General features: G+C 42.2%; 1 protein-coding gene across 1 annotated transcript; it reads right to left on the reverse strand.

Moving 5' to 3' along the window:
• Window positions 1–1,558: 1,558 nt before the first annotated feature.
• LOC125880023 (neurexophilin-1) lies at window positions 1,559–24,815 on the reverse strand. Its single transcript, XM_049562232.1, has 2 exons — window positions 24,246–24,815; window positions 1,559–6,533 (listed from the first exon to the last, which is right to left on the reverse strand). The coding sequence occupies exons 1-2, from the start codon at window positions 24,300–24,302 to the stop codon at window positions 5,760–5,762; spliced, it is 831 nt and encodes a 276-aa protein (XP_049418189.1). The 5' UTR covers window positions 24,303–24,815; the 3' UTR covers window positions 1,559–5,759.
• Window positions 24,816–25,185: the final 370 nt, after the last annotated feature.

The following is a 25,185-nucleotide window of genomic DNA, read 5'->3' on the forward strand; positions in this document are numbered from 1 at the left end:
ATATTAGTTACAGATGACTGATGAAATCAGATTTTTTAATAAGACCTCAGTATCACTCTGGTTCTGTATATCATCAAACTGGTATACCAGCCTAATCCTCGTCGATGATTTCAAAGTGTGAAGAAATGAGAGCACTGCGGCTGAGCTTTGACTTTGTCAACACTGTTAGCGAGGGAATGATGCTGCAGAGTGCAATATCTACCGCCACAGCAATATTACACTTTGTGGTGTAACATGTCATGGAGGAAAATGACACATAATTATTATTCTACAGGATAAAATTGCAAACCTGATAGCCTTGTTATTCAAAACAAGGTGCTAACAAGGAGTCAGCGCCGTCCCCTCTGTCTTCTCTCACTCTCCTCGTCTCCTGTTACATATTTTGTCTAGTTTTTTTTTCCAGACACACGTTTTCGTACCTCAAGGTTATTTTTCCGAATGTCTATTTATCATTTTAAGCTTTGCACGCCTTCTCCCGCCTCCTCACGCCATGACTAGTTATTTTCTCAATTGACTATCGTCCAGCTTCCCATTACTCATGCTGAAATGCCCTTTCCTCCCCGAGAAGATCACACTTTCGAATTGTTTTCTCTTCGTGGACAACCCAAAGCCTTTGTACTTCTTGTAAAGCCTTATGTCCATTATCAATGATTGTTGCCTACAGTTTCCGCCCTCTCTGTGTATCTGTTGCAGTGTGTGTGTTTGTGTGTGTGTTTGTGTGTGTGTGTGTGTGTGTGTGTGTGTGTGTGTGTATGCACGTTTGACCTAGTATGCTGCTCTCACAGATTTCACATTAACCTCAATCCTGCTTTCTTCCAAATTAGATTTCTATTCTTCTGTCTCCATGTTGACTTATTTGCTTCCCTTTCATCATCTCCGGCAAGGTTATCCCGAGGCAAGCAGCACTTTTATGGGAACAAGGGGGCGTAAAGGAGGGGTGGAGGGCCTGGCTTTGCCGCCAGCCATGCCTTAATCGATCTTGTTTAAAGGGATGTTGTGAGCTGAATGTTTGAACCCATCCCCTCGTTAACAGTTTTCTGGGATTTAATTAAGAAGTAGAATGAATTTAATGTCAGTTACATCTGAAAATGAACGGAGAGTGCGAAGATGCACAACAAAGAAACCAAGAGTGAGAGGAGAAGGGGAGGGGAGGGGAGGGGAGAAAGAGGAGGCTAATTAGAGGATGGAGTTGTGTTCATGCATCATCCCAGTTGAAACATTTCCTTCCTCTCCTTCTCAACCCCATTTTCCTCTCTGCTCCTTCTTCTCCTTCTATTTCTCTCTCTGCATGTATATCTGCAAGAGCCCTCAGCAAAAATTTTGTCACATCTTTTTCTCCGCCGTTGGCACACAGTATGGGTATGCAAATATGAGAAAATAGATACTTCAGCATTGTTGACACGCTCTTCCTACACATGAAGCAAAACCCGATATAAGACTGGAGTCTTTCTCTCTACAACCGAAGTGGTTTAAGTACTTGTGTGTACTTTATTGATTTTTAGAATGTTGAAAACCACAGTAAATGCCATCATATCATCCATACAGTATATCAGCCACATGACATAGTTAAACAAAACCATGAGGAACAAAAAGATAAAACAGACGACCTCCACTGCATGACCCACATTTAAATACAACTTTATTCAGATCTGAGGACTCTTAGCTTTTATATATATATATATTTATATGTATATTTATGTTTTTGACAGTCGAGTTTTGTTACTATTCTTTGCTGAGGGGACCAGTGTTGTCTTGCAGTCTCTAAGGCCAAATATCCACATGTCTGTTGGCATTAGATGGGTCAACAGTAAGGCTGCCGTCATAACAACATCGTCCATCCCGCAGCAGCATGACTGTCTGTTTAACTTAGTCCAGCAGCCTTTCTTTAAGTCACCCCGGAGAGAGGCGGAGAGGGTGGAGTCTCAGTGAGAGTATTGCTGTAAATCTGAGAGGATCCGTAAGGAGCAGAGTGAAGGGCTTCTTCCCAGCATGTAGCCCAAGATGTGTTCTTGTTTTTTTTTCTACATGAGTTCAGTGCTGTGGGCTCATGTTGCCCAGCTTTGATTCCAACATGTGTGAGTATCCAGCTTCTCTCCGGACACCCTGCAGGAGGCGGGGAGAGGAGTATTGAGGTTACTGAGGCATATCTGTGTCGGGCACTCCGTTGGCATGCTCTCGAGGAGATTTCATGTTCTCACAATCCAGGGGCTTATGTAAGATGCTTTGAACAGGAGAGAGGAAAATACCTAAACCAGCACATCTTAAGACTGTGTGTGCACACGCATTTGTTTGATGGGATATAGATAAAGAGAGAAACAGATAGATAGAGAAGGAGAGAGGGGAGTTCTCACTGCTGATGTTCAGTTGGCTCGGCATTAAGCTCACAGAGATTAGCCAGCTCAGCTCAGCGCTATGCACAGGAGGGCAGGCGGGGCAGCCGTGAGGAACTACCCACAGCAGGGTTCAACGCCAGGGTAAGGGAGGCAGAGAGGGTATGGGGGCCCGGGCCAGTCAGCCGGGTCACACACAGGGAGAGGACAACAGCGTGAAGACGGTGGGGCGTATGGCTGAGTAATATACGGAGGTCTGGAGGGAAAAAGGGGCAGAGGGCTGGAGGGTGAGGAAATGAATGAACAGAGCAAGAGGCAGTGGTTCATTCATGCTGGTTGATGTGCATTTTACAAGCTTGGTATCTCATCCTGCAGACAGGACTTACATCTATATTGCATGTTCCACTTTGACTCTGTATACTTTCAAATAAAGACTGCATAAACAGTTCAACGTATCCTCAAACACCAGTTTGTATGATAGCTTATGAATAAGCGTCCCTACCGGCTTAGGTTAGGTTTAAAAGAACAACATGATGTACTTAGGGTAACGTGACAACCTGATGTATATATACAATTTAAAATAACCACCTCCCTATGAGGACTTCAGCCTTATTTGCACAGGACTACCTAGCTAACCTTGCCATGTTGGGACCTCTTGTCATTGGCTGCATTTGCAATCGTAAATGAAAGTTTTGACTGAAATTTGGGTGCAAATTCAGGAGGCTCAATCTCGCTACAGAGCAGCACGGAGACCAATTTGCAGAAAAAACAAACTCCAATATGTCAATAGAGCAAAATCTCCGAAGATGATGGGTGATGAGTTCTGTTTCTTTAACTGACACTTAGAAACAGTTAACACTATATGCACTGTAGTGATGATGTGTACTGTTTGTGTCTGAGGGTCAGTAAACTGGGGTAAAACACATACTACACTTATCCTGTGCGAATGTACCACACAAAACACAGATGTGGGGTATAATCTAAATCACATGATGTCCCCTGGTAATACTAGTCCTTTGCAAATAGAGCTTTTTGTATTTCTTCATGCTACGTGTCCTGACCTCCTCCTTTGCCCCTATAGTATGACGTATATCACAGCCTCCTTACGTTGGTAATGTATGAATTGTAGTGCATTACTTTTCATAGGTATAACTACGATCAGTGAATGTGAGCAGCCTGAACAGTTACTGTGATGTGGCATAAATCAGACTCTGTCCCTACGGGCTTGTTAGTACAGAAGTTGGCACTCTGATTATCAATAGCCTCTTCAGTAAAATCCCCTCTGTGAGGATTCTTGATTGTGAGACACTTAAATACAGACACATGTGTTGTCAACATAAATCGATGCATATATGAAATATCTGTTTCAATAAAACAATCACAACAGGAGGAGATGGAGGTTTGATGCCGGCCAGATGAACTGCCTTAATCATTGCTGTGGGTGGTGTAGCTGTCCGTCCCCTGCGGACGTGCTCGTGCCCTGCTGCCATTTGCTCTGTGCCACAAGTTGATTAAGTCGCATATGGAGAGGAGCTACCCCCCTCTTTAAGAGTGAATTAAAAAACGCAGAGCTTTAATGTGGTCTTTGTCACTATCTTTAGCCTTATCACTGTGCTTTCCCTCAAACTCCTGCTCCTCAATCTCACACAGAGCAGCAAAGGCAATGCATTTATGTCTGGCCTCACAGTGCCCCCCACATGGTTACTGCTCACCGCTGCGCAGGTCCACCTGGGACATCGCTGCACAGTTCCAGCCGGGCGTACACAGATCTTGGCTAAATCCCTGATATCACAGCACATTAGCATCAAACAGGTTACCTGATCTCACCGTTTAATGACTCTTCACACCTGTATTGTGTAACTGTCCAATGAGAAGTCATTGTGCCCTCATGAACAGGGTAACCTCTCACTAACAAAATGTCAGGCTACCTAATTCATGGCTCCACTGTGCACTTCTCTCCACTGATATTGTTTGTGAGAGTAACATGAGACGGGCCAGCCAGTGGCAATTTATCTTAATGAGAGCAGTTAACTCTGAGCTGAGCTTTGGCTGCTGGCTCCAAGCAGAAAAAAAAAAACCACAACTATCCCCATGAACGTCCTCTTATCCTCCTACCCGCTGACTTGATTTTTAGGAATACATTTCGCCCTCTCGTTGAAACCTTAATTAGTTCTAAAGGAGATTAAATTATATGTAATTATTATGATAATATTTTCATTTATTCAAGATAACGGGCCGACTTTAGTGAGCACAGTATTTGTCGGGAGAGAGCAATCTGCCTCACACAGTCAAAGTTATCAAGGCGTGAAATCAGGAATCCTGACGGCAACAAAATGTAATCTTTTTCATACAGAGGGGACAATAGAAGGAGCTGCATACTCTAAGTCTCCTTCTCCACTTTAATTAAAACAGCTCACTGAATCTCTCCCTCTCTCCCTCCCCCACCTCTCCCTCTCCCTCCCTCTCTTAAGTGTGGAGGGCCAATTCTATCTCTATGCAGAATCTAGTTACTTCCCTCACACCGAACTCGTCTTAAGCCCTGGCCCTGAATCTTTGTTGAGCAATTGCTTTTTCTTGCAAATTTTATTATTTTGTCTCCCCCTCTTCTCCCTCTTTTATTGAAATGGAGGTGACATAACTGAGAGATATACTGTGATTAGATTTGGCAGGCTGCAAACTACACAGTGACAATGTGGGATGCTTGCATGTAAGGACAGTGGGGGAGAGAATGGGTAGGACGAGGAACTTTATTTGGGGATGGACTTAAAGTTCAGATAAAAAAAGATGCCCTTTAAAAAGACTTTGAGTGTAACCTAAACGATCCTGTGGTCGGTTACACTTTACATTCATCTGCTCCTTGTGAGAGAAACAACGCTTTGTGTTCCCTCTGGTAAGTTTTTAATCATTTACAGTGTGCAATGTTTAACACTGTATGATGTTTGTAATAAAGTCTGGATTTGTATACAACTCTCCGGTGAATCATATCGCAGCATTTAAAAGCGTGCTTTCGCTGAAAAATGCTGCCTTGTGACTTTGCAAAAGAGCAATATAGTAAAGGGTGATTAAAAGGACATTCAGACAACATTCACAGATGACTTAATGGAGGAGAGAATTAGCTGGCGAGAAGTTGGCATTTAGAAACTGGGTTGAGGTAAGAATGTGCGTGTTTGATTTTCACTACCAGTCCAGTTAATGAATGCTGCAGTTACGCATTCCAAATGCCTCATTATCTGCATACTGTAGTTTTTGTTTTGCATATATGTTTTTACATCTTAGAATAGTCAGGCTACAGAGAGGGTTTTTTTTTAAGGTGCCACAATGGCGTTAAGGACGATTCACAGCCCTGGTTATCTCCTCGTGTGTTGCAGTCACTCCTACTCACCCCCCTTTTCCTCTCCCCTCCCACCTCTCCTCCCCCCTAGAAGTCGTCTAGCCCGAGGGCAGGTAGGGCATCTCGTTATGGTAGTTGTAGTCCGGGCAAACCTTCTGGACCAGGCGGTAGTCCGTACTGTAGAAGGAAATGTAGATACAGATGACCTTGAAAGGCTTGGAGCAAATCCAAGACACGTGGCTCTGAATCTGCTCCTGGAAGCAGGTCTTGGACGGGTCATAGTTGCACAGCGAGGTGCGCTTGCTGCGATCCACCTTCTCATAGTCCACGCGGCAGTTGAAGATCTTTGAGTCCTTGGGGTAGACCACGCTCTGGCGCTCCAGGTCAAACTCCACAGCCTTGACAGGTGGCACCAGGCTGACTGAGATGTTGCCCTGGCCCGTGGAGTTGTGGCGGAAGTAGACGCTGAACGTACCGTTACCGTGGTCCACAATCTTGCCGGTGATCAGCAGGTTGAGCCTCACCGTCTTGATGTTGGAGTAGAAGTCTCCCCAGCCGAACATCTTCTTAAACTTGCCGGTTTTAACGATGGGCCGCCGTTTGACCCTGGAGCTGGAGGCGTCGGGTTTAAGCAGGTCACTGCCCAACATCTCCCAGAACTCCTGTTTCGAAAACTCCTGCTTGGAGAAAGGGACCGGGGAGCGGTAGGGCAGCTCTAGAGAGGTGGTGTTAGCAGCTCTGCTCTTACTGTGAAGCATCCAGCGGCTCAGGGGTGAGAGGGGAGCCTGCCCGCTCAGGAGGCCCACTGTCTTGGAGGAGTCGTCTGAAGAGCTCTTGGGGCTGGAGGAGTCGTCTTCTTGACCCAGGGCCACCTAGAGAAAAGTGGTGGAGGTGGGGATCGAAGGAGAAAATAGAGAAAGAAAAGTAGGCAGTTATCAGCAAGGTAGAAAGAAACGTGGACAGAAAACAAATTAAAGGCTTAATCGATACTTAATTTACCGTTCATACCTCTAGTGGTAGTAACTGTGACATTCTATCAATGTTATATATAAAAATAAATAGTTGAATTTTTGCAGGTATTGCTATTATTACATTCTTTTGTTTACCCCAGCCGTGAGAGAAAATACTCCTTTATGTCTAGTTTTCGCAGAGCCGACGTAATTCCCTAAGCTCCCTAGTAATGGGCTCATATGCCTCCTTCGAGCTACCGGAGGCCAGAGGGATCAAAGAACAGATTCAAACAGAAAATCCACACCAAAACTGAATTCACATAAAGCGTGTTACTCCTGTGGGCAGTTTAATCAATATTTCTGAGGGTGGACAATTTTCTACAAAGTCTATAATCCTGTAAAACAATAAAGCTCTGTCATTAAGAAATGCTTTCTAGAGTTGTTTCTCTGACAACAGAGGTTGGAGGTTGATTTATGCACTTATGAAGTGTCTGGATGCACCAAAATGGAGCAGGATTCCTGCTGAAACATTCATTTCTACATTACCAAAACATCATCTAATGTATTATTTTAATAATTCATCTCATTTTCACTGAAACTAACTCAGAGAAGGTCACTTGAAGATCATCTAATTGGAGAGGAAATGTTCATATATAAAATCTTAAAGGGAGAAACTCAAAGCAGAGAGCCGACAAAGCTGTGTTCCCTGTTTTAAAGTGAGCTTTTTGCTTCTTAAGCACTGCGGTGTGAGTCTGAGAACAGGGGAAACTATTATTGCCTCGAAAGATTCGGTCGGAGGATCAAAGTGTTTGAGGAAGGGGAGCTGGGCAAGCGGGGGGGCCGGAGAATAAAGTGTAATGTCCAATTAAGACTTCCAGTGTTTTAATTAAAGAAAAAAAATCTGTATCGGCGCACACACAAAGCTGTCAGATGTTAACATCAACTGAGGGGAGGGGAAGAGGAGTGAGGGAGATAAGATAGTGCTGCTGTGCTCAGCAGTAGCTTTGTGAAGAGTGTGTGAATGTGAGAGCAAAGTAATGGATAATTATTCAACGGTAATGATCTATTAACAGGTTGCTTCTGTCCAATGCGCCATGGAAGTCGTAAGCATCACTGTGTCCCTTCTGGGTTTGGCAGCTGAGAACACACACACACACGTCATTTGTGAATTTTGAGTTGTAAACGTGAACAATAAGTGATGCAAATGCGGGATAAGTTTGTGTGTGTGTGTGTGCGCGCTCTACCCGGAGAGATTTTACAATGATGCATAATGCATGCATTTCTGTCTGTGCTCTGATCCATCTACTGTCTTGACTGCCAGGGCTTCCTTATACAGGCTTAGTCAGGATTATTAAGTCTGACTCATTTTTATTCCATTTTATGCAGGTTTTCAAGCTCGCTCAGATTTGTTCACTTGCTCTGCAGTCAGTCAGCGATATTGATTTTCTGTCTTTCTAAAAACATGTATTTCCTTTCATAACAACGTGTATCGCATTTCAACTGCCTTGCGAGGATTCCCGCTGATGTGCTTGTGGTCTGGTGTTTGGACTCAGATGAGAGGACTCCCCCTTTTCCACTAATCTGGCCCTATTACCACAGGGGTGTTAGAGGGCCAGACGCCCTCTCCTCTAGTTACCTGTCTGCTGCTACGCTACACTGCCACTCAGACCCTTCAGCCTTCCCGCGGGGGCCGATAACTGGCTTGACAAGGACTTCTTCCTCTTGACTCAGATAGTTCAGATAGCTTCTTTGAGAATCCCAAACTCATTAATAATGAACAGAAATTTGGAGGAGCTGAAGACATATCGATTTTAATCTTTTCAGATGTGTCTTTGTTTTTTCAGAGGGGGAGTTGAGGCCAGCGCAGGATGACTTTGATGACAAATACACAATTCCCCACAGCTCCTATTGAAGAACTAGTTTGTGTTTGATTTCTCTCCTTCAATGAGCTGGTTGCTGCTGGGCACAGAGAGTAGCACTCTGCCTGCCTCCCCAGATAGCACTTAAGAGCCCCTGCGGCGTCCTACAAAACGGCCCTTTAGGGTTCTTGAAAAATATGTCACTCTTGATTTCTATAAAACTGCCCCTTGCTTTTAAGATCCGGATCATTTTGCCAGCGCCACCGCTTGTCTAGAGTGACTCTTAGATGGTCCCAACACACGTATTTGAGTGACAACGTATTGCAAAATGCTTTGCTTTAGCTTACACATTGAGCAAGGCATCGCTCCCTCTGTCTTGCAGAGTATTCATTAGAAAGCCTGAGAGGCGGGGCTGCAGGAGGGGAGATGAAGTGAGAATTGTGCTATTGTTGAACAGAAGATTTAAGTGTCTGGCACTGCTGGAGGTGTCAGATTCAGTGTGCAGCATCATTGTCAAAGACAAATGTTAAAATGAGCTTAATATGGCTCTAAAGAAAAGAAAGAAAAAACCAGAGTCAGAGCTGCAATTATTACTGCAGTGAGAGAACACATACTGTGTGGTTGTCCACACGGCCCTGATACCTTGAAATACTACTGTGGTTTCATTTCTGCAGGTAAAGGTTCTGTAGTATCGTTTTTACATACCATTTGCATGTTTTAAAACCCTAGGAGATCTGGTAAAGTCGGGCTGGGTGGTACACTCTTAGAGATAAGGATTCCAAAAGGGTTCCTCCTAATGGGCTGAGGTTCTACCCACAACAATTAGCTTCTGAGGAACCATTTTCTTAATAGAGGGTTCAAGGGTTTATCTCTGTGCCCTGAAAAACAGGCTCTTGGAAAAGCTTGTGCCACAGTGTTGCTCTAGCTTTTGAGAGGCTTTCTGTGCTTTCACATTGAAAACAATGGATATGAGGGCACAATAAACATGGCAAGTGTACAGGCTATTCCATTAAAAAACTTTTCAACCAAGGTACCCTTTTGGAAGAAAGGGCTCTTCAAGGATTGTTGAAAGCATGGGTGTTGTTGTTCAAATGTATACCCATGTATTTTAAAAATATCTGGAATCATTTCATTTTAGTTGTATTCTGCCATAGTCGATGTGTTTACCATCATTTCATCCCATACAATACTACATGGTCTGCCAAAATTCTTTTTGTAGGGGTACCTGGTAATTGGTATTATGTATTCGGTTCTAGTTGAATTTCAGCTCTCATCTCCACTGCAGCGCCAAAGTAGTAAAAGCTGTAGTAGTAGTGATTTCACAACAAAATCTCCACCCCCTAAAAACGTAATTGTGAACCACAACTTTTGTGGGTTGCACTGGACCACATCAGCCCCAGCCCTTTAGAAACCTTATGAAGCCCAAGGCAGATGGTTCTATGTATAACCCTTTATACCCTTTTATAACTGGATTTGCATGAGGTTCTTGAAAACGTTTTGGCTCTCGTCCAAGAGGCTTCCTTAGTTCTAATGGAATGGTGTGGAGTCGCAGGCTTTAAACTCTGTATCTCCGAGTTGTTGACCCACCAAGCCATCATGTGTGTCTTTAAGGGAAGATGGGTCCAGGTCTGAAAACAAATGATTTTCAGACTAAGTTTGTTTTGTTTCATGGACGGTTTATGTTGGGTTTTAGGTAGAAACCTCTTAAAGGGTACCAGGTGAAACCTTTATAAACTGTTCTACCAGGAGCCATAAAGGATTTTCCCATGAGGACAAGAGCCCTTTGTGGTTCTAGTTAGCACCTTTATGTCTTAGAGTCCATTGGTGCTTTTACAAAATAATAACGCGATGAGATTTCTGATAAATAATCGTCAGTAATGTGGATTTAATGACTAAGTGGGTAAAGGCAAATAAAAGAACAGCTAAAACAACCTAGTAAGTTCAGAAAATTACATCACTTTACCGTAATGCAACATTTGAAACCAGGAACAGACAACACTTACAATTATATCCAAAATTTAAGACGATATCTAGTGTCATATCCCGATATAGATGTAATATCGATATATTTCCCAGTCCTATGGTGAACAATGATACTCTAAGGTCACAAAGGTCACATATTCTGTAGCACATATTTTTTCATCATTAAGTATTATACCAATCTCCACTTTTACACTCCATTCTGAAAAACTGCACACTGCTACAACTCTCTCACCACTCTGCATTTAACTAGGAGAGTATATGAGGTGTAAGATTTAACTATCAGCACGCTTCCAACTTTGACTTGTGCAGCGTAAGCAGGTTGAAATGGAGGAGAAACCCCCCTGAGTTCACTGTTGTTTTCACAATGCTAAAAGATTAATGCGTTGCTTCACTTTGGTGGAATATTTTCCAATTTTAGCATGCATACCCCGACACTGTTTTGTTAACAGTTAAGCGCTAATGTTGTCTGCTTTTTGTATTCATACAACTCACTTGCTTTCATATTTAAAACACAGTCCAAGAAGTCATCTTTTGATGATGCAACACAAATAATATCTGTTTTTTTTTTTTTGCTTTTTTTTTTTACAAAGACCCGTGCTGTCGCATTAAAGAAGTGATTTGTTGAGTTTTAAAAAAGGAAGAATTTCCAGGGCTGCAGCTGTAACGTCAAAGGTTTAATGTTCACTAGGTCAGTCGAAAATATGCACCATCTAGACCATCTACATACTGTAACTGTAACTTTACAGTAAAAAGTTGCTTCGGAAGGCCAGAACAAGTGATTTTCCAACTAAGTTTGTTTTGTTTCACGGAGCTTGGCAAGATGTATCCCAGCTTTAAGTACTGTAGGCAAAGTGTGGGCGATGGGCAATCAGGTCTTAGTGAGGGGGCGGAGGTTCGGGGTGATTTTGTCATTTGTCATGTGCGCTAAGTGAGTCAGTGAAACGGCTGGAGAGGATGGGAGGTGACTGCAGGCTCTGTCGCTGTGGTAATTGTGAGTCATTCAGCCTCAGTGAGCACAGGCCCCAGGCCTCTCTCCCAGCAGGGAGCGAGGGGAGGGGAGCGATCCTCACAAGCCTGCCAGCTCCACAGGCAATAATCAGCCTGTTACAGTGACAGGTACACCGTTTTAACCCCTTTCCCCTGGTGACAGAGGCACACACTATTGCCATAATGCAGCAGAGATCAGGGAGCCACTTAACTGAAATCTGTGCCATAACTCTCACAGAAGCAGGGGACTGGTGACAGACCAGTGTGTCAACCAAAGGATATTGTTCCAAAATTAGACTCCCACATGAGTTTGCACATTCAGACTTTACTTGTTAAATTCCAAGAAATGAACAAGGGTTTCAGATGAGCATGTTTGGGTTTAGAAATGTGGGAATTGGAGCTTAAACAGCAAGTGATCATTCATCCAGAACATTTTGATAATTGATTCATTGTTAATGTCATTTTTCTGGCAAAAATGCCAAACATTCTTTGGTTCCCACTTCTTCGATCTGAGGATTTGGAGTTTTGCATCACTGTAAAAGAAATTTATTTGGGCATTAGACTGTTGTTCGGACAAAACGAGCAATTTGAAAATGTCGCCTCGGGCTAAGGTTGTTAGAAGTATCAATACATTGAACATTTTTTTAGTACCACGTGTTTAAAATGATACAATCTCTGGAGATTATACATTTGATAGTATCCATATTAGAGAAAATACTGAACTACTGATTTACAACCCAAGTTTTAATTACTTTTCACCTTGTTACAAATGTGTTGGCATCTGTTCAGTGACTTTTTAATACCATATACCATACTTTTTTCTTTTACTTCTTTTTTTTTTTTTTATCAAGTATCAAATGTTGTTTGTTCATACTAGTATAGTAACGAGTTTAAAATTCTGGTACCGTGATGACATTACCTGGGGCACAGAAAACCTATAGACTAAATAAATAGACGAAACAAAATTAATTAATTAAAGTAGCTGTAACCCTTTTTTTATCATAAAAGCAGGTAAAATGACTATGTTTAATGTGAAAGTGGTCCTTCGACATAAAGAACCTACAGTGAATTATCACCTGCTTCACAGATTTCTCTCAGCTCGACGGATCATTTTAGTGTCTCTCAGCTTATTGTTTTGATTTTACAGCCGCAACTCTTGCTGTTTTGTTTCGCTCTCACTGCTCTCAGGGTGTTGTTTTTGACTGGTTTCAGCAACTCTAACAACTAACTGTGCACTACTAACTGAATATTTTCAACAATTACTATACAAATACTAATTTTCCTCTCTTCCACTCTTTCTTGCTCTCTCTTATTGCCAGTGTTTACTACAGTCAATTAGCTGTTTTCTGCTACTAACTAAGAATAGAAAAGTTGTCGTTGTCATGTTATAGACTTGTCATAGAAATTCCAGTATTGTAACAAAACCACTGCAGACAGAAAAAGTTAGCCACTAGCTAACATAATGGTGCATTTAGCAGCTAAAGAACCAGATATTTCCCTCAGGAGGTGGGGGAGACCAAAAACAGAGCTAACAAAAGTGTGAACATTGGATTTATATCCATCAGGTGGGCAGATACAGTATACGACTCCAGATTAATGCTAATGTTGCCTCATATCCACTGGAGGTGTAAAGAGGCAACTGTTTGCTAACAAATTCGCCATATCTGGGGTGGGGGTGGGGGGGTGGGGTTCAGTTATATAAGATTTTGACTTATACTTGTAATCATATTTTACATTGTTATATTACCATGTCTTTTTGAGTATAAGATCTGAACATTTCTCTCCCCCTTAAAATTGAAATGCACAGTCTTTACATCGCTGCCCCCAAGTTATTGCATGTTTAAATAAAAACAAAGTATAAAGCAGATTAACAAATACTGAAAATAAGTGTTAGTTGCAGCACTAATGGGGTCTGCGGTGCAGGGCTTTATTTCATTAATTATTTTTTATTGTTATTGCTATGTAATAAAAGCTATTTTATTGCTTTTATTGCTTTCTTACTGTGATATACAATATGTATCACAGTAATCACGGATTGGTTCAATGGCAGGACAAGACATTTAGGGATCTAGGTTAAACATTAATTTGGTTTAATTTAGATGTCTAACCATAATTGTTTTTACAGCTTCTTAATGACAAAATGTAATGTACGTGTAGAACCACACTTTGAAATCTAAAAAAAGTCTTGAACTGCAAATGCTTACTACTGTACGAAGTATAGTGTACAGTATGTCTTTGGTGGGATGTGTGTTATGAGTTTGAAATTGTATTTTTATGGCTGCATGATCTGGATTAAAGTAAACTGATTGATTGATACGGAGAATCCTCCTGTAGAGCCACCCAGCGGGGCTGAAAGCATGTGTTGGTCCTGTGGAGCTGACAAGTTCAATAAGCACTCCATTTTCCTCTGGCTGTTGAGTTGAAATCTTCATCTCTAATACGACATCAATTTTTAATTAAAGACCCAGGCAGCTCAGATTTCTTAAGTGTTCGTCAATGCTTTATTCTTTTTTTTCCTCTTCTGTGTCTGCTCTCCCTGTCTCCAGATCTAATATGCTCACTGCAGGAGACTTCTCTGTTACATGATTAAAGACTGAAAATGGCTGTGCCCTTATAACTAATTATTCTTCTGGCTAGTGTAGATCCAAGAAGAGGTGAGGGAGGGAAAGGTAATTTCACAAGAAACAAGCCATTTGACTCTTAATGAATAATTTACTCCTTCTTCTTGGGGGTCACTGGAGCTTAGATCTGCAGCGGGTGAACAAACACGCTACACTTTTTTATTTTAAACTCTTTCCTTGATCTATTCTTTCTCTCTGCATCCTCCACGCCTGCTTCCCAGCTCATTTTGGACAGGTTCAGTTGTGTGGTCCCGCTGGAGTTAGGCTCATTTTGTATGCTCAGAGAGTAGCTGGCTTCTGAATTGGCTATCAAATTTTTTACATTATAAGATATTGACAAGTTGGCGGTGAGAGGAGGGTGGAGAGGGGACTGTTTCTCCCCAGTCTGTCCCCAGAGAGCAGGAGCAAAGCATGCACTGATGGGGCGGAGCTGATTAAAGCACTGCTTCAGTATTCACACCTGTCTGGTAACAGCTGAAAGGACTCTACAATTGTCTAATAGAGGTTCAGGAATAAAAACCTTCAATTCACTGGCATCTTATCAAGGGATGTTTTCTGACTTAATGCTACAGTCTGTCTGTCAGATTTTGAACACCCGCCCAGCGCTTAAAAGCACAAATACCTGAACAGTTGCCAGTTTCAATCCTCAACAATAAAAGCAAATGAATTATGCTTTCTTGTGTATGAAATTGCTTCAGTAAAAGTCAAATCAAAAGACAATGGTGTAACTGTGCAGCTTCCATCTGGTAATGTGTGTAACTGTATGAACAGGCTCCAGTCACACTTATAGTAGCACATAAAAGCCATTAGTAGACACCTTTAAATACAGATGGGATTGCATCCCAGAATCCACTGGGACTCCATCACTTCTGTGACATTTAGAGGTGGGCCAGATGTGTCCACATTTGGATGGTGAACACGAATGCATCTCTGATAGTTTTGAAGCTCTGCCTGGCTTTGCAGGATGCATGTGAGACTACATTACGCCACACACAGCTCGGACAACAGCAAAGCACCAGACTGCCGCAGCAATTTGCTTCTTTAGCTGAAGTCGAATTTTTTTTCTGTTTAGCAGCAGTCTTTAACGGATAAAACCAAATGTGAGCGGGGAGGTGAAATCTGATCACAAGTGCTTACTTGTGAAACATTTGACACGCATCCTGACAACAGGTGTGAACTGCAGCCCGTCTCAACTGCATTGCAATGTCATTAGAGGAAAGGATGCTGTGCGAACAATTAAAACAACCTATGTGTTAAATAATACTTCACCAACTAAATAATCATCTATACATCAATTATTCACCCTGTGAACCCACTGAATTTGTGAAGAAAACTTTTTCTTGCATGCCTTCACGGTGAACGAAGAATCCAAAAACAGTGAAAATTCTCGATTAATTGAAATCAATTCCTTTACAAATTACGCAACTTGTGCAGAACAATCCAAGTCATATGATCAGTACTTCCCAAACACATGCACTTTCACTGGAATGCACGAGCAGAGTTCAAATGCATGCACATGCCAATCAAACTACTTGTACACATAAGTCTTTTAAATAGTAAGGTTTTAGTGAAAATGCGTTTGTTGATAAATGAGACTTAGATTATACTGCACAAGTTGTGTGAGAGTTTTTTAAACTGATCTTTTGATATAGTTTTGCTGTTGTTAAACCCAATCACCTATGGCTTCAATTCATCAAAAATGATTATTACGTTTTTGGATTCTTCGTTCACCACAAAGTCATGCCAGAATAATTAATAATAATTCAATAATTCAACGTAACACTGTGCAAGTAACTGATATACAAATAGTCATTTTGGGGGTGTGACCTCTAGCAAAGAAAGTGTTGTGTGCCGTTGTTATCCTGCTACAAAAGTGAGGAGCTTGGGGTGGATGTTTGGACATACAAAGAACGTGGCATGGCACACTGGTCTGTCTCCTACAAAGAGACACTGTTGGTTTCTTTTAACTGTGAATGCAACCCTTACATAAAGCAACACTTACCTTTCTGGAAATTCTATGCTTTTCTCTGTTTAGGTTAAAATGCTATTAATAAGCTGATGGCACACTGAAATGTAAGTGAATTCCACCAGAGATAAAAACTCATAATTATACCATTCTCATATGGTTCTAAGAAAACTCTGACCAATCATTGCATTCGAATCGAATGCAATGATTGGTCACATTGGCCGACTGGCCGAGCGTCCTGTCTGTCTTCCCTACGTGGAGGCCTCCGACTGATGTAACCGCTCACGTAACCCCCCCCCCCCATTTTTTCTTAGTGCTGTGTGAAATGTAAGAAAGGTAAGAGTAGCTTTAACCTTTACTTAACCTTAGCCAAATAGCTATAGTTGCCCTTAAAGGAGCAGTGTGTGAGATTGAGTGGCATCTAGCAGTGAAGATTGCAGATCACAGCTAAATCTTCTTCAGTATGCCAAACTTGAGCTCCTGGTTAGGATTCCTTCAGTGTTCATTGTTTGGGAGGTTTTTATGGGGAGCCCAATTATCCGCAGAGGTCTCTTCCTCTCCAAAACAAATGGACCAGGTGATTAAAACCAGTAAAACACTGAATTAACCATTTACATTATAAATCAGTGTTTCGCAGACGTTGTTTGGCTCGACGCAGACATGCCACTAGCCCAGCAACTGCAAGTGTGTGCTGACCTATTTTCTGCGATAACTTAAGATCTAGACCATCAAGAGGTTTTTACAGGGAGCCGAATTATCCGCAGAGGTCTCTTTCTCTCCAAAACAATTGGACCAGTTGATTTAAACCAGTAAAACACTGAATAAAGCAGTTTTACGTCAAAAATCAGTGAGAGGGGCTTCTATCTGTGGGACTGCTTACTACGGTGGCCGATGTGACAATCTCTGTGGATGAGGCCCTGTTCCCTATGTTGAAATAAATGGCTCATTCTAAGGTGACAAAACTATTTTCAGGGAATTATACACTAAAGAAAACATACTTATTGTATTATATTCCATTTCCTACACACTGGACCTTTAACTACACAGGCAACAGCTGAGAAAACAGTCACTTTTTAATAACAGAAAAATATATTTGTGCTTGAGGTCAGTGAGTCTTTCCTAAACAGCAAACACTACAGCTCCTACAGGGTCACTGTGAAGCGGGGCATGGGGAAGTTGGTGCATGCTCACACGGTTAAAATAATTGCTAGACATTGTTTTCTTATATTGTACAGCAACACATTCTCAATTTAATTCAGAAATCACTGTGCTCTGCAAGAAATGTTCCTATTATCCATTTATTACACTTGAAACAGTCTTCTTTCAAGCTCAGCCAAATTCCCTGATCCCTGTGGCTGTGCACTGCTTTAATTGGTATCCCCCGTAAAGACCCTCAGCGGGCCTTGTCTGGACATGTGCACCACTCTGACCCTGAAAATCACTGTACCGTCGCTGGGCAGCACGCTGGTGAACTGCACACTACATGTTCATCCACGCAGAACAGACTGTTTACAGATTGTGAGAGAATATAAATGGGCTTTTGCTTCCCGGTTTCATTCTGATGTGGTGTCCAGCAGCTCCAGTCCCGCCTCGATGAGGTCAGCGTGGACCTCAGAGCCTGCGGCATCAGAAAAAGCTTCACTTTCCTTCAGTGTTAAACTGCGCTGACAGCCTGATGTTCCCTTTTCAAATAAACCCACGTCCCTTGGTCCCACATCGCCTTTTCTAATATTGTTTGGATGCCTACTTGAAATGATGAAAAATTTATTCTATATTGACACTTTCCACAACATTTTCACAACACAGTAAAACAACTTTTACTATTGTCAGTTCCAGCAGAAGCTCTCTGAAATTAAAACGTCTGTTATGGATTTTCCCATCCTTAGTTATTCCTGCGTGTGAAAGTCAAGCGCATCTTTATCTGGATCCCCCGGGAGTTATACCCACTCATTCTACCCAAGGCTACGAGTCATTTTTCTTTAAGCTGTGTGCACTGTAATCCACCCTTCACTATCCGTACCAGCAGACAAACCTACAGATTTTCTTCCAGGATCTGCTCTGTCTCCCCTGCAGTCTCCCAGAGAGCAATGCCACAATAAATTGTGCTGGTTTTGAGCAGACAACGTATTCTGTCTCAGGACAGCTCGGCGCTTCACTATGAAGGGCTGTCAGTGTGTCAAGGAGCGTGCGTTCTCTCTGTCCGTCTCTCTCAGGCTCTCTCTTTCTGTCTGTCTCCGCCGTGGGGCTGCTGGGAGCCTGAGGGGGGGAGGAAGAGGGGCGGGAGGACGGGCAGTCCCCCCGCTGGCTTCCTCAGCGGGTGGTCAGGGGAAGAGAGGTGCACCTCTGGGGTCACTCTCGCTGTGGTTGTGCATAACTCAAGCTGTTTTACACCGCGGGCAGAAAGCCACAGAGGTTGTCCATTATGACACCAGCAGGCCTGCTCATTCACTTCTTCATGTTTATATATTGTTTTTGTGATTCCCTTCTGTTTCTTTTCTTATTTGAAATATGCAAAAAATGGACATTGATGTAAAAAGTCAGAGCAAAATAGGTTAAAGCAGAAAGAAGGAATCATAGTTACAGGTGTTCTGACAGAGTCAAACAAATCCAAGATGCCCTTCAAGAGAACACATCACATTTATGGAGACAAATAACAGTCACGCAATTATCTGCACAAACCAACTTCTTTTATAATTTTGGATCCAAATAAAAAAAAGTACAAGCAGCTGGCGTTCTAAATCCAGCATTTGAAGTTGCTGGTGAAGCTGAGTGTTCTTGAAACAATGATGACTGAACAATGTGCATTTTGTGGATTCAGAAACAGTGGCCACAGCTCAACTTGTAAAAAAAAAAGTAAACCAAATATTATTTTCTCCGTTAATTCAGTAATCTAATTTGTTCTATCAACGGTTCAGTTTTCTATTTGCTTGTTTTGTTCCACCAGTAGTCCAAAACCAAAAGATATTAATTTAACTGTTACATTAAACAAAGAAGAATGTAAATCCTCACATTTTGAAAGTCTGGAAAAAAGATTAGCAAAATATACTTTGACTAATTGTTTGATATACTAATAGTTGCTGTTCTATAAATGGCCACCAGTGTGGTTCCTGTATCATACACAAGATAAAACCATGAGAAACAGCTTCTTTTTTATCCAGCTGTGCATTGTGTGTGCTCACTCAAGCTATATTGCAATCATCCTAACAATGGCTAACAAGGGGAGTGCAAATTATTGTGCAACTGATGATGAAGGTGTCACGACCTGATAATCGTCCTCCTCAAATCACCCCCTTATGGTGGAAAGTACACGACAGATGTCATCGTCACAATAAACTGTTCTGTCTGCTTCCACTGTGGTTCTGCAGCCGAACCCTCCTTTATAATAGAAATTTGACAATTATGAATGGGTTTTGTGTTTCCTGCGTCTGTGTGGGATGTGAGGTGGAGAGTAGAAGCTTATGAGCTCTGACATGCAGATTGCAACAGTGATGGCGAGGAGGAAGGCTCAGGAGAGCGAGAAAGCCCCCTCCCAAAAAAATAAATTAGCATTCACTCTGCTGCTGCTGTCTCACATTTGTGTCTGCGTGCAATATATGCTTTATCAGACACTGAGTTTTTTTCTATTTGTTTTCTCAGGATTAGGGTGGTATTTCTGCTTAGCCGGGGATGTATCTGGGTGGACAAGGTCAGCGACCCTGCGAGGAGGACAGGTATCTAAGAAGCATGAATCTAAGGCTTTGTGACAGGCCAAAACGCAGAGAGGAGTCTGATGTGGTTAGAATTAGTGCCAGGCAGCCTCTGCTTTTTAATCTTACACACAGATATTAAGGTTTGCACAGTGTGTGTCTGTGCATTGTTGCACCATGCTGTCTGGTGGAGTTCCAGGCAAACAACAGGCTGTTGTGCTTAGATTGTTGCGCCTTTTGTTGTCTCAGTTGTGGTGCTGCTACGTTGTGTTTCAAGTGTCCCTTTGCTGTGGTGCTCTCTGTGCAGCCTAATCACAATCCTGTCTTTGTCATGAAAGGGACTGTGGCTCTGTGAAGCTCTCAATGTAAGAACATAATTTGTTTTTAATTGACGTGCTGTGTTGAATAAGTTTCTTTGCTGATGGCAAAGTCAAATAGAGGGTGGAGGTACAAGTTTAGGAGTGGGAAACTAAATGCTGTAACAGCACCGGTTAGATTTTTCACGAATTCATACGAGTGACATGCTTTCTTTATATTTTCGAATTGCCTCCGTACAAAAACCTTGGAATATGTATGAATGTCTCCAGCGAAATTCAATCTGCAAAAAGTGACATTCTGAGCAGGGCTACAGAGGTGAAATTCAGCTATCAAGCGCGATGGTCAGCGTCTGCGTCTGCACTGAAAGCAATCAGAGGGAGTATAAAGCCATCCTGTCTCTCATGGCCACAGAGGAGGCTACCTGAGGGCTCATCCCTTCCAGAAAAATTCTTGTGTGAAAGAGCAGCTGTGAGCTCAACGTGAGAGCGCATGAGGAGTCGAGCTCCTGCATCCCCGCCGATCTTTACCACATGAAGGTTACAGCATGTGCAAGGTCAGAATTCCTTAATTAATGGGCCCTTTTGTGGGTGTGCGCGTGTTTTAAGCGCACACGTTTATGTCTCCTTGTTGAGCGAAATTATAATTATGATTAAAACCGATCTGAAATGACCAGGCATGTTGATTAAGAGCAAAAATGTTCTTCTGGGAACAGTGTGAGTGATTTTGGAGCAATTGCAGTGGAGAGAGTCTGCAGTTCGCTGGGGTAGACGAGTTCAATGCCCTGTTCTGCTGCACTTCATTCTCCTGCTTGTAGTTATTCAGATTGTTGACCTCACCCCTCCCAGATTTTTCACCGGCTGGTCTGGGGATTCAGATTGTCAACCTTGTGCTGAGCACGGTTCAGCCACACTGCTGCAGTCGTAATTATATGCGGATTAAGTGTGTTTTCTTTGGATGCTTTTGTGCAAAGGGAAGAAAGAATCTTGCGAGGACTGTCAATGAGGTGTGTAAACCTCTGAGGCAGATGTTTAACTCATTCCTTTTTTTAGCACTTTCTCTACACCTCCTCTCACTTCCTCCGTCACTACTCTGTACCTGCTCTGTCTGTTTTCAGTGTGTCAACTTATCTTGTAGAGCCACCTGTCTTTCCTTGGCGCTCGCATCTGCTGCATCTGTTAAGTGATGAATTACGTCCTTACAAAGACTGTAACTTTCACATTAGAACTGAAACGATTAAACCATTAAGTGACTTATCATTAGAGTTGCCGATTAAGTGTCAACAATTAATTTCATTTCAGCTAATTTGATAATTGATTGATCGGTTTGAGTGGTTATTGAGGAAAGAAAAAAAAAGTCTCTGAATTCCAGTTTATTAAATGTGAATATTTTCTGGTGTCTTTACTCCTTTATGACAAAACCATTTCTGACATTTTATAGAGAAAATGTCAAACTCATTAATCGAGAAAATAATCAACAGATTAATCGACAATGAAAATAACCGTTAGTGGCAGCCCTACTTACTGTACGAGCAACTACTATTTTGATTATCGGTTAATCATTGAAGTAATTTTGATGTCTCCTGATTCCTAAATGTGACACTTGCTGCTTTTGCACATGAGCACTTTTCACAATAATTGAGGTGTTGTAAACCAAATAATGAATCACTTACTCATGCCAATAAAATGCAAATTAATCTATAATGAAAACAATTGTTAGCTGCAGCTATATTAAACATATTGGCTCTTTCTAACCAACAGCTGACCGCTAATCACACCGACAGCAAAAGGACACTAAAATATCAAACTACCCTCCTTATTATCCTCCTGATACGTGCACATCAGCCTTAGCTCACTTAAACAAACCCCGTCAGCCTGTCGAGCATCACAGAAGAAAAATAATTCTCACTGCTGCCAAAAATAAACACAATTTCTCAAGCAGTCAATTATACAACTGAGATGGTTTTATATTATTCATAACCCTCTATTCAAATACAGAGAATAATTAACATTTGAAACACATCATTCATCACATAAACAACAACCAGAGTGGCACCTAGTGTTAATAGTAGTCTATATTAGCAGTCATTTGCAAGAGGCCCCTCGAGACCTAAACCCTCTCTGAGAATTGCGGAGCTATTACAACAGAAAATCATCCAAATTGAATTTTAATGCATAGTAGGCATATGCGATTATTAATCACTACTCTGTAGCATAATAAAAAGTTACTTAATTTATTAATTGCTCCATAATTTATCAATGTCACGGGGCTAATGAATTACCCCAGATCTCCTGCTGAGGGATGTCATGTACGTTTTTCATAGATACATGGTCTGGAGAGGGAGAAAAAGGCCCCAATTAATTTCATTATCATTAGCCACAGACCTTTTGGGTTACAATAGGCTGTAGCCCTGCAGCTCACAAAAAATGCTCCCACAACCAAGACAACACAAGAGTGAGTGTTAAGCCTATTATCCCACACTCTTGTATCTAGTTATACAACAGCTGAAAAGGCGCTCATCCCCCATATTTTAAAACAGCATGTGGTCCCTTCTCTCTCTCAGATCTGTTGAAAGAGCTCTAAATAAATCTGTGTGTGTTTAGTCTTTTACAACCCCTGTCTGTTAGACCCTCAAATCACCAAAAGGGCCATTACTTCCCCGTGAGCACCTGAATAATACGTTAATATGAAAACCACAAGGTCATCCTTGAAGGGATGCCGACACAAACGGGTGCACAGAAAAAAACACACTCAACCTCACTTGAATATTTCTGCCACACTGATGTGTTTTTTGGAGCTTGCTCATTTCCTGGGCCTGTGAAACTCAGCCCAGGGGTTTCCGAGCAGAAGGGTGTTCAAGTTTTCTCATGTGAATCAAGAGCTGATTTCTCATTAAAGGCTGCTTTTTAATAAATCTGCGAGCGTACATGAAAGAGGAGTGGGTGATCCAAATTTTGATAGTGTGGTTATGTAATGTTGGAGGTATTCATTAAGACTGCGGAAATGGTTCGTGTTTACACATCTGGTGTCATAGGTCAGCGAGGGTCCTTGGGGAAGGTATCACGGTTTACTTATATACATATATATATATGTATATATATTGGAGGTTTGTAGTAGCACTTCATGTATTATTAGTTGGCTCAATTAGAGAACAGAGATTCTAATGAGATGTTTCACTGCAGTTCAAAGTTATCTCACCAGCCACAGTATAAATTCTGTGTTTAATCATATCTGACGTGACGGTGAGAGTCCTCAGAATAAAGACTTTACTAAGAAGAGCTGCTCGTCTTATCTTTCTGTAGATCTCTGACATGAAAAGTACTCCATCATCTTGCTGTAGGATCTGTCCCACACCCACATGTCCATTACCCTACAGCCTGATGGTGCAACTGATTGTAGCAGATAAAAAAATATGTTGTGTCTTGTCTATTTTTTTTTTTTTTATTTGAAGCCAGGTGTGTGGGCTCCTGCAGGGTTAACCACTTTCTTCAGTTTGCATATACATGTTGTTTGCAATTGGCTGATACAAGTCATAGTGAAGTATATTAATTGCACAGATGTGAAACTGCTGAAAGCTTTCACATTATTTTGCCTTTTCTTCTTGCTCCAGCTAAAAGTGGAGGGTGACACCTGCCTGACACATGTCCACTTTTAGTGTAAATATTCTGGTGAAAATTCTGACTTTCATGTGCAGCTAGATACTTTATAGTAATCCAATAATGTAGAAAGAATGATGCGTAAAAAAAAACTCCAGATCAGAGCACACTGATGATGGACACCGGCGGCACGCTGCGCTCCGCACGTGTCCGCTGGGAATATAGTGCACCCGCCGCACCTGAGCCGAGCAGGGTCACACTGACTGCTATTTACCTCGTAATTATAAGTTCGAGGCAAAATAACACAGGCATCAGCACAAATGCGTTTGGAAGCAGCGGACAGAGCACAGCAGGCGAGTATTATCTCTGCATCTCTGCAAGAAACACAAATGACCTGCACATCTGCTCATTTATCATTTTGATAAAGCATCGCCTCAGATATCACTTCCACATGTCTGTCCGCACAATTTCAGTCGACTTATAATCGCGAGTTTGTAAGTTTTTTGGTGCAAATGAGGTGCAGACACCTTTCCGTACCTCGTGACGCAGGCACAAGGTGTTAGATGGATAAGAAAAGGTAATTCGGAGCAAGATGCGTAAAGACTACGACTCTTTTCTTACCAAACAAGCAGTTCCGTTGAGGAGGAGTAAGATGAAGCCGCGGTTGGGACGCATCATTCCGGCGCGTAAAACCCACAGCTCCCCCTCCCCGGTGGCAAAAAGACAGAAATTAAAAAACTCCCGCACACGGGCTTTTCCTCCTTCAGGAAGATGTTCTTCCTCCGGCACCGGATCCCTCTCGGCTGACGCACGGTCCCATGTCCAAAGCAGGCTGAACTGCAGCTTCCACAAACCTAAAGAAACCCCGCTGGAAACCACTTGGAGTCACCCCCCCTCTTTTTGTCTTTTCTCTCTTTCCCCCCACCAATCCCGGGTTTGAGTCAAATTAGTTGTGGTATGAGAAATCCATCAATATGCGGTATGCTGTTATCATCCATGCAAACAAATAGAAAGAGATCCCAGCTCAGAGTGAAATGGGTTGACTGGGAAGTGGGTAGATCATATCTGGTCATCGGTGCCAGTGGAGATCCTGGAGTGATGGAGCTGCAGCCTCCTGCAGGAACTGAGCGATGCTGAGACTGGTAAGAGCGAACACACGTTTTAACAGTTTCTACTCTCTCTCTCCCTCTCCCTGTCTCTCTGTATGTGCCTCTCCCCTCTTCTCTCCCCACGAATCTCTTTTCTCTCTCCCCCCTTTCTCTCTCTCTTCCCCCCTCCCTCGTCTCTATCTCTCTCCACCTATCCAGCATCTCCCTCCTTCTCTCTCTCAGTCACTTTCTCTGATCCCATCTACTTAATTCATTCTGCATACAATCAAATAAAAAAACAATTAAAATGAATAACCAGTAGCTACACAACAATAAACATCTGTTCCACTTGTATGAGTACATCTGCCTCTATTTTCCAATCCCTAACCAATATATCTGACATGAGTTCAGCCTACAACAGCTCGCCTCACTAATCCACTGACAACACTGTAGTCATTTCTCATCACCAAGCC

The sequence above is a fragment of the Epinephelus fuscoguttatus genome, linkage group LG19, assembly GCF_011397635.1.
Source record: "Epinephelus fuscoguttatus linkage group LG19, E.fuscoguttatus.final_Chr_v1".
Taxonomy (NCBI): domain Eukaryota; kingdom Metazoa; phylum Chordata; class Actinopteri; order Perciformes; family Serranidae; genus Epinephelus; species Epinephelus fuscoguttatus.